The following is a 10,767-nucleotide window of genomic DNA, read 5'->3' as shown; positions in this document are numbered from 1 at the left end:
TACAACATATCTACTATAATATTTACCTAGCTGGTGTGAAATAGAGGTTGCTAAATGCTAATTGGGTGTATTATCTGGTTTGTCCCTCCTCTTTTCCCCTCTCTTTTCCCCAGTGGGTCTCAGAAAACCCATTCCATATGCAAACTCATATGTGTCTTCCTCATACACACCCATCGAGACACAGTCATGTTGGCTTGTCTTGCCAACAAATGTGCAATTTTCAGCTACAAGATAAGCACAACTGAGCATGACTTAAAGGTAACTGGCCTCTTGTGACTTGCCTTACCTGTCTACCTTATTATGTGTTACATTTAACAAGGAGTGTCAGGTTTCTGCCTGGCTGCTCTGTGTCAGGGGAGAGCTACCCCGTTCTACCTCCAATGAATAAAAATCTGAATTTTCCAACAAAGCTTAAATCTGATTCACTTTCCCTGTAAAAAAAAAAAAAAAAAAAGGTCTTTGTGAAAACTACAGGAATTCTTTAGAAGTCTTTAATTTTTTTCTGATTTTAAACTGATCTAGGATGTGTAATTTTCTTTCTTAGATACCATGACAGATTGCGACCAGGGGTTCCCCTCCTGAGAGACTCAGTACACCTGATCCCTGCAGAAAGAAGACTGCAATACAACTCTAATACAAGAAACCACTAATGACCTGCAACAGACAATGATGCTAAAATACTGAACTCCAGCTGTTTGCAATGTGAAGAGAAGCAGTCAGCGCTGGAGCGGTGCGTCCTACTCCAAACAGCAATGTAAGAGGGCGGAGGAAAGGCTGGCTCTCATGCAGAGGGAGGGACTGTCCAGAGAGCATGGAGCTTCATTTACTCTGCTAAACACACACATACACACACACATATGCTCTGCAAAGCTGTTCCCAGGCTGGGAGAAAAAGAGGAGCAGAGGAGAGGAGAGGACAGCAAGCTCGTTGAGTAAGTTGTACACGTTCATGTCTTATTTGAATCTTTTTTGCTTCATTTGTGATGATATGTAGAGGAAGGTTTTGTGTGGAATCATTGGCACTTTATGTGTGTGTTTTTTAAGTAAAAGATGAGTTTTGTTGTTACCAGTTTAACTAAATTGAGCTTCTTTCTGTGCACTCTTCTGCTGATGTAAACCAAAGGCATGCATAGTCATACATGGACACTGCAGAGGTCCAGCTTTAACATACTCAGAATAATTCCTTTCTTTTCCCTTTATTTCTCGTCCAACTCTATTCTTTCTCTGGTTTTCATTTCAAGCCTATTTTTATGGTTTTCCCTCTGTGCCCTATTTCTCTCATCCTGCTGATCTCATTGTTATCCCAGGTGGTGACAGTCGGGGTTAAAAACAAGAAATACTAAGAGAGACCAAAGAGGGACACATTCATCAAATCCTGGAGAGCAGGGAGGTTTCAGATCCTGTGACTTATTCCAACGGAAAGCACACTGATCCGGGTGGAGGTACTGAGCCTTAGCTTCCAGGACCCATCTCAGGATGTCCCGGAGGAGGTCTACAGGTGACCTGGTACCCAGGGACATCACTGAGATCTTAGCCAAGGAGGCGAGGGCTCACCGCGGGCAGAGGAATCCAGGAAGCTCCCTGGGACAGGCATTTAACTGGTTAAGGAGGAGTCGTAGGAAGAAGAGCATTGTCAACGGAGTGAACCGTACTCTTGGTGGTGTGGCAGATGCCAAGCTGGGACTCCAGAACCATGATGCTGCGAAAGGTTAGCGGGTTGTCATGTTTTTAATTGTTTAACTGGTGCTTTGTCTCCTACATAACATCACTCTTGCCAGTTCAAATAAATTTAAATCTAAATTCTTTATTAAAAGCTGAAAATGAAACATTTTATAAATAGAAACGTCGTTACAGGATCCTCAGCACTTTGATGAAATTTCACAGAAAATAGAATTTCCAAATTCTTATTTTCTGTGTTGATATAGGAAAAACATTTTAAAACCTTAATCGGATTCAGTAATCTTCAATTAGTGACTTTACTGATACTCCACTGATCAACACATTTAAGATAGATCAAGTTATCTGTAATATAAGACATGTTTCTCATGGTAATGAGCCAGTAAGAAAGGTTCCCCGATTCAGTGCTCCACCTCATCTCTATATGAGCAAGTTATTGTCTTTCAGCTCATAGTTTAGTTTTGTTTTTATGTAACTCTTACTGGTTTTAATTGCTCTTTTTCAGTCTCAGTAGCCAGCTGTTTCAGCCAAACTCTCACTGTACACAACCTATCCATCCTCGCTTAAGAATGAGGCAAAAAGCCTGTTCAGATTTGGTGCTAACATGGGTGTTTCAATCACAAGTGTCCACCTCAGCAGGTCTATTGGTGTTTCTGTTAAATAAAAATGCATTTAGTCACATGCACTGTTTTTATTTAGACCTCAACATGTTAGGATTCTTATTACTTGATTAATGTAAAGCATTTTAAGATACTGTGACCATAATCAGTGGCAACAATAATCAAAACAAATTTTACACATTTGAGAAAATTCATCGCGATATAATCTGCTGGTTGATATTTCTCTTAAAATTATTTTTAATTAGCCAGCAGCTTCGCCTTTTAGTGATGCTGCTTTTTACAGAATACTTTTTAACCGTATAACATGTCAGTGGTAACTCCATTGCTTGTGTGCTGGCCCAGCAGGATGTACTCTGTTCAGACTGCTAAACAAGTTTAAATAATACAGGATCTGACTGGATCCTGAATCCACCATGACTGCGTTTACACCTGTATTTAGATCAGTTTCTGATTGGTTCGCCCAACAAATGTCAACAGACCCACACTTAGAAATTAGCTGGTGAATAGCGGAGCCAGATAACTCTCCTATGATGTGATGAGAGCTAAAGAGAGTTCAGATGTACTAATATGTACCTGCCAGTCACACGCACAACTAAAATTGTTGTTTTTGTGTATGTGTGTAAATTGTAATTGGGATGTTTTCCAAACCCTCTCTTCCTAGAAGACGTTCTGTCGCAGCTTATCATAGATGGCCCTTGTCAAGGTTAGGGTTAGCCAAAGATCAGGGCTTTCAAGCCTCATCTTGTTTGTTTGGTAATCTTGTTGTGGAATTTTGTCTTTTTTTATTGTTGTTATTGAGTATTCAGCAATGATATGTTTCTAAGGAATGTGCTTACTTCTGGATTAAGATTGAAAGTTAAGGAGGATTTATTCATTGTCGGGACATCAGTCTGTACATCTGTAACTTGGCAAAAGTGACTCACACAGATACATCAACACAGGGGTCTAATCCCCTTTTCTGTTTACTGATGCGTTTGCTTGGTCGGCAGCACAGAGATTACCCACAGTCCCCATTTCCTGTTTTTGTTCCACCTTTAAAGCCATCCCTTTCTCTTCTGTCACTGCATGTGTGTGTTACTGCAGTAACCCTTGGCAACTGATGTTCACCTCAGTCCCTTTTCTTTTTTGTTAAACTCCTTCCCCTAACAGCTACTGTCATCATCCATCATTATGTCTTACACACTCCATGGGTAACAGACATCGACTCCAGCTGAAACCAAAGATTAACTATTAGTGGTGCTAATAATTTCCCAGAAGAGGATGTGGCCAAAGGCCGATGTTAAAAGTTTGTGGGAACCATGTTTTCTTGGCATTTTGTGTCAGTGATTTTTTTTCCCATGCTAAAAACTAAAAAAGAGACACTGTGAGAGTACGAGCCAAGGCAGAAGTTAGACAGAACAAAGAAATGCTGGGATTTTGTGCTTTTTCCCAATATTATGTCATTGTTTTCCAGTTTTGCTTTGTTTGTTTTTTTTTCTAGTTTTTGCTCTTTTGCCTCCTTGTTGTGCACTCAGCAGCTTGGCTAACAAATCTAGACTTCGATGCCAATAACAAAAAACAAATGAAGAAAGGTGCATGTTCAGCACTGTGTTACACCAGCCTCTCTGTTCCTACATTTATTTACTGTTTGGGTACTTAATTAAGTAGTTTAAGTCTGGGTCCATTCTTGTTAATGCAAGATTTTAGCTGCTCAACAGTTTGTGGTCATCACTGTTTGATTCTCCTGCTGGTAACGTACCTTTTATTTTTTAATAGGAGACAGATCTGTCAAGCACACACACACTTTGCATCCTGGATGCTCTTTCGCACCTTTGCCACATCTGTCCATCCAAGCCAAGTCATGCCCTGAGAACTCAGCGCTGTTTCTGCACAGAGTTGATGCATGACTTCATCCTTGTGTAATACAGTTTCAGGTTGCATTTCTTTATGTAACACTAGACTGTAACAAGATGAAATAGATTTCCAAGGTACTCCTGCGTTTGTGTGGGCATATTGATCATGATGGCGTGATGGTTTCTTTAAAGATCACGCACAACTTGACCTTTACACACTGAGATTTTCCAAAAATCCTCGAATCTTTTGACATTGTTTTGCACAATGTATATTGCAATTTTTCATTTAGTAATATTAAACTGTGCAAAGATTATCCAATAGAGTTTGACTCGAAAAACAGTGAACATCTTTCCCTGATTGCAAAGACTAAAACTTTGGTTTATAGTATTTTTATGCCAAATCCTGACACCTTATCTTGTTATCAGTTAATCTGATAATTTTAAAATCTTCTAGCATGCTGGGAGTACTTGGCAATTGTACAAATAATCACTTTCTTGATCCACTGTTTGCTTTTTGAAGTAGGCAGGTTCTGTGGCAAACTTGTCAACTAGGGACATCTGACTTGAGTATTCTTTAGCTTTTTCAGTTTGACTTGAGGATGTGGAGGGTGCTGCTCTGAGCTCTAGCTCGACAGCATTTGCAGTAGCTAAATAATTGTTTGATCCAAGTAAAACTTTTTAAAAACCAAAGTATTTCCAAACAACAGATACGGCTCCTTCCTTCTGTGTGATTATGTTCAACATAAGCGTCTGCCTTAGCTTCACCTTCATGAACTTTCCCCGTCAATTTGCACCGCTCAACATCTCCAAAAACTCAGGTACTTTTCTGCATGCACTTTTAGTGGTGCAGCAATGAAAAAGGTCCCCCTGTTCGGCCATGTTCTGAACATTGTATAAATCAGTGTTTCTGTATAAGACAAATTCATATCATAACAATAATATAAAATAGTTTTCGGTATGAAGTGTCCAGCACTAGTAGGATCTTGTTTAATCTTGTTTTTGTTTACTCTTATTTAATCGTCTAACATCTATGGCCTATTTTAAAGTTTGTAGTGTCTTCCTTTGATCTAAAATACGTTATTCACATTTAGGAAAATCTTTAAAAATTCACATAGACGTCTCCAAAGTCTGCCAGGATAGTTTCTCTCTTCAAAATCCAATCAAAGCAAACTGAGGTAAAAATAAATCTCTAACAACCCCATAATGTTACTCTGGCAACTGTTTCTGTTAAAGTGCTGCACCTACAATCAGAGTGAAATTGCACAAATTTGACCTGCCCGCCAAATGTGCCAGGAAAAAGGCTTTGCTGTCCAAAAAGAACATTGGAGAAAAAACTACAATTTACCAATAAACATGTAGGTAAAGACGAGGTCTTTTGGAATATTGTGTTCTGGACTGATGAATTAAAGTTTCAGTTGTTTGGTCTCGGTAACATTTGATGTGATACTGTCTGTGAAGCACGGTGATGGTAAAGTTGTGTTTTAGGGTTGCTTCACTGCATCCGGGACAGGGAAGCACAGAAATGCTTATGGGTCAGAACATTCTCTACAAGTGCCAGTGCATCTATTGTGCAACATAACAACCCAGTCAAACTATTTTTTTAAAGAGATTTTTTCACACGGAGCTGTGCTGCTCAAGTGGTTTCTCCTTGCATGAGAGATTTGTGTACCAGTTGGATTATCTGATTACGCTCTCCAAAATCCAAATTAATGAGCAAAATAACACACCAAATCCCACACTATTTTAAAAGGAAGCAAAAAGGATTTAGGGCAGAAAGAGTCAGAAAAGTGAGGGGAATTAAAAAAAAAATTATTTTAACTGTTCTGATTAGAAATGTAAGATTTTTAGCATAAAAAATTATGGCCGGGTGATATGCCCTAAAAATAAAATCCCAGATTTTTTTCAAACCAAATCCAATTTCCGATTATAATCAATTATTTTTTCCTTGTCTTTCTTAAAAACATATTAAACTTGTTAAAAACAATATCAAACTAAAAGCTTTTGCGTGTAAAATGTGTTTCTGTTTTATTTATTTATATGACAACAAAAAAAGTAATGGACATTAGTGGCTAGACAGCTCATTTGGCAGATCACCTGTCTCCCACACGGGAGACCAGAGTTTGATTCCTCCATGAGATGAATATTAACACTAACCACTGTAAGTCACTTTGGATATAAGTGTCTGCTAAATGACTGTAATGTAACGTCATAACTTTTCCACCATATAAATGGCTTCATATCTAGCATAGAGATATGCAACACAACTGCCTCTATGATCTCTTTCCATTTGGAGCCTTATCATATGGAATCCACTGCAGAAATGAGGTCGACCACAGATCCAATACAGAACTAAAGAAGGTCGTCTCTTAACAAGAGTTAATTGGATGAAGTTGTCTTCTGCTTCTCAAAGCAGAAGACACTGTTAGTTATATGCACAGCTAAACTGCAGGCATGAGTGACGTCTCACTTCATCGGAAATCTGTTAGTGCTTTCAGACAAACACTGTTTTGGTGAGGAGGGAGTGCTGAGTCCGCAGCTAACTATGGAAGCCCAAGGAGAACTTTTGTGTTGCATATAAAGAAACAGAAATTGTCTGAAACAGAAAATTTGATTTATCGATTTTATCGATTAATCGCCCAGCGCTAGAAGGGATGCAGAGAATGCAGGATTATGTTTCATCGAGACGTGGCTGCAGGAACATATCCTGGGCTCTAATATTGCTATATGATGCTTTTTAAATGCTTTTTAAATTAATTAAATCAATTCAACTTGAAATGACATGGTTGAAAAGTTCTGCACATAGGACATTGAACTGTTTGCAGTAAGTTTTGTCCATATTATCGTTCAAGAATCAAGATCAAGAAGACTGGCTTGGTGCTGTGGATTGATCTGGAGCTGATTTCCAGAGAAGCTCCAGATCTTGATGCTCAGTTCTTCACACCCTTTACACAACACAGTGAGAAAACAACAGAGTGTGTTCAGTCAGAGGCTTCTTCAAGTAGCTGAACAATAACACCCATCACCCTTCAGAACAGTATGATTGACAATTAATTATCTCTAAAACAATAAAACAATCTACTACAACATTATAATTTCCCCTCAGGGCATTGATAAAGTACTTTTCATTTCATTTGATTTCATTGAGGTTAAGGCTGAATCGTATGAGTTGCTGAATGCATCACCCTGCATTTCAGCATCTCAACTCCAGTGTCGGTTTGGCTTCTCTTCATTAAAGCAGATTTAAATTGACATGGTTTTATCTTTAAAACCAAAAAATGCTTATAAAGTACCTATAACTAACCGATGACACTGCTGGTCTCGATGTTTCTAATAAAGCAGCTCTCTTATGCGTTAGATGCTATCACATGGAATTTCAGTCTAACAGTCTGGTTATGGGTGAGTTTCCACACAGGTGCACACATTATCAAGTTCATAGATCCCAGCATATATTAACTCTTTTGCATATATTAACTCCTTTAAGGCCCTTTTGATATTTTTTTAGTTTTTGTCACAAATGTTTTAAAAAAGCTAATATTCCTCATAATGTTATCTAAATACCCTACCACTCTGTTTGTGCTTTTATTTGGACGAACGTTATTCATCCAAATAAAAACCATAAGCTACCTTTTTTACATGGTTATATGCATCAGCAGCAGCTTTACCTCATTGCTTCTTTGTGGTAAAGCTGCTTTCAGTTCAGAATCTTCATGACACACGAGCAGCTCAGATGCTTCTTCTTTGTGATCCAGAGCTCTGACCGTCAACTGAATTTTAGAGATTCTTCTTCTATTATAAAAAAGAAGCACTCTTTGATGGTCTGAATTCCTCGGAGCGTTGCTTCAGCACAGTTTGTGTGTATGTGTGTGTGTTTCAAGGTCTGTTAGCGTGCATGTGAATGTGCGCTGCAGCCTGGATGCCAGATCGGGTCCTAGAGTTATGCGATGCAGGGAAGAGATTACAACGAATCACAAAGCCCCATTCAACATAAAGAGGGCTCTTAGGGAACACTCTCTCAATGCTTTTTTAATTAGAGCAACGTCTCAGAAAACACACACACAAACGCACACACCTTTCCCTTGCACAGGTTTCTGCAGTTATCACAGCACATCGCTGTTTTGGACTTGTTTTTCAGATTGCTTCACTCTGTCTGTTCAGTACTGCTGTGGGTGTGTTGCTCTTCGCTGCTCATTGCTGTGTAATCAGGGTGTGTTTATAGAGATGTGTGCAGTGCTGTGTGTGAGGGCGTGTGACCGAGTGCTAAACCGTGTCAGAGGGTATGTCTGTGTTTGTGTGTCAGCAGCATAGGCGCCAACATTCATTACATCACCTCCACTGAAACACAAACCACACATAGGCCCTGCGACCACCTGCTCTGTCCAGCTCGGCCCGTCTTCAGCTCCTGTTTGAGCCGTGAGGTCATTTTGTTCATGTCCATGTGTGTGGCCATTGTTTTCTTCTTGTCAGTATGCAAGTGCTCCTGACCGTGTCACAAATGAAGGCCTTGTAAATGTGCTCGTAATGGTTCCCATTCTTTGCTTGATTTTCTTCACATGCATGGGCCTGTGTGTGTGTGTGTGTGTGTGGCCGCCACATCACAAAACACAGTCGGGGTGTGTAGATTCGCAAACTGTGATGTAGATTACAGACCTGGCAGAGTAACGGAGGAGCAAACATCTCATTACATTGAGATCATTGTATATTGCCTCAGCTCTATTACAGGCCACAACTCAGAGCTGCTTTAATACAGTTTGACAGGATGAAGGCAGCGAGCAGAGGGCGAAGAGGAGTGTGCAGCAGAGAGGGAGGGGTGTGAAAGTTTAATGCAGCTTCACCCTGTTCTCTTGTGATTATCATTCAACACTCACATACACACACATCGACTCTGATGAGCAAGGAAATTTTACCCGGGTAAGCAGATACCTCCAGCCCTCATCCATCACCACAAACTTAAAGCTACGTCAGTGAGGTAAACGTCTCCCAGGCAACGGCACTGGGAGGAAGACATTGCCGTGGCAGCAGCAATGCGAGGCAACAGCAGGGTGCAACTGCAACGTTTTGTGGTGGGACATCAATCGTCTTTCAGTTTACTTTTAATGTGAGGACATAAAGTGTAGGAGAGTAACTTTAAGAGATGTAATGCAACAGTGTGGAGGCCACACATGCAGAGTAGAACAATGTTATATCACTTGTGTTATGTCATATTTACTATCACTAAAAGGCCAATAAATACAGCTTACTTTAGTAGTTTTTATGTAGTTTTACCAGAGAATTACATCTGTATACACATTGTAAAGAACTTGTTCCTATACATACATGCACATAGAAAGAAGCCACTACAATTCCTTGTCATCATCCTCCAGCTTTTTTCCATAAGCACTGTTTATGGAATTAAAGATAATGGGATGTTTCACTGAACATTGAGGGGTTTTGATGTGGCAGGAAAGCAGCTGGAAGACATCAGCGTGGGACTGAGGGAGTGGGATTCTGTATACATAGAGAAACACAACCAATTTACCCTCAGGACTGTGTGTGTGTGTGTGTGTGGTTCCTATTATGTAACGTGTTGCAATAGATACACCTGTTGAACCCTGTTTACTCAATCCAGCTGTGTGCTCTCGCTTTCTTTCTTTTCTGTCCTCTGTGTGGAGAAGAATAGACTACGCAGTGACGAAGCTACCCAGGAATTCAGTCAGACCTTAAGGTTTCTCTCGTATACAGTGTGACAGTGTTTACAGCATGAGTACAAGTGAAATGTGAAAAATCTCTTGTTAAATAGGGGCCAAAATAGAATTAACTCAAACTTTGATATTAGGGAATTCACCTTTGAGAAGCTGGTGAAGGTTGTGATTGACTGGAGCTATTAATATCTTAATTAATCAGATACAGACTAAATCTTCTGTTCTTCTGATACACCAGTGTAAGTATGTAGAAGTCTGCAGATAGGTTGATACTAATATAAAAGGGTTCATTTAGCAGAGTCATTGAATTGAGACTAGATGCTTTTCTCTCTCCACAGACAAACAAGTAGTTATTTTGCACTGGCATTTGCATCATGTGCAGACTGTTTATTATTTGTAAGAAGCCTCCACGACATTGTAATAATTAAATTTGTGTGCATTCAAGTGAAATTAGAAGTTCATCTTCCTGTTGCAACATGCAAAGATCAAATGGTTGCTCCTCCATCATTAGTAGGACAAGTAATAGTTTTCCTTTAGCTGCGGAAAATTAGCCAACTCAGTTTTGTTGTTGTTTTGAAAGTGTGATGACTGTTAACTGTTAATGCAGCTATTTTTATTTGTGTTTTAGTAACTGTTTGTCTTGGTTTAGGTGAGTAGTTTTTACTTTTATTGTATTTGTTTGTGTTTAGGTTTGGGGAAACTACAGGCTTTAGGCATCTCAAAGTGAACTGACCTTCATCCAAAGAGCTTAATTTAGCTCCTCAGAATGAAGTGAATAAAACGCTACATCTTTTCACTGAGTACAAATATATCCACAGCTCAATCAAACTAGCTTTAAATTGTAACCCTTTCAAGACATTTTACCGATCGAGCTTTCTTTGTGGGTGATCACCATTCATGTAATTGCATTAAAAAAAGGCATTGTAAAGATGTTAAATGAACAGGTATGTGGATGCCTGCA

The 10,767-nt window shown here is 39.4% G+C and overlaps 1 protein-coding gene across 3 annotated transcripts in view; it reads left to right on the top strand.

The window, feature by feature from the left end:
* Positions 1-632: 632 nt before the first annotated feature.
* The window catches only part of kiaa1522 (KIAA1522 ortholog), a 44,042-nt gene continuing 33,907 nt past the window's right edge, over positions 633-10,767 (top strand). For 2 of the 3 annotated variants that reach the window (XM_042012162.1, XM_042012160.1), the window contains exons 1-2: positions 633-931; positions 1,307-1,707. In XM_042012162.1, coding sequence (XP_041868096.1) covers positions 1,476-1,707 — 232 coding nt within the window. In that variant the 5' untranslated portion in view covers positions 633-931; positions 1,307-1,475. Of the gene's footprint in view, positions 932-1,240; positions 1,708-10,767 lie in introns of all 3 variants that reach the window. The other variant, XM_042012161.1, reaches the window with a different exon arrangement.

This window comes from Melanotaenia boesemani, chromosome 17 (genome assembly GCF_017639745.1).
Source record: "Melanotaenia boesemani isolate fMelBoe1 chromosome 17, fMelBoe1.pri, whole genome shotgun sequence".
NCBI lineage: Eukaryota > Metazoa > Chordata > Actinopteri > Atheriniformes > Melanotaeniidae > Melanotaenia > Melanotaenia boesemani.
The sequence above is the reverse complement of the archived record's forward strand: the minus strand, read 5'-3'. Positions and strand labels throughout refer to the sequence as shown.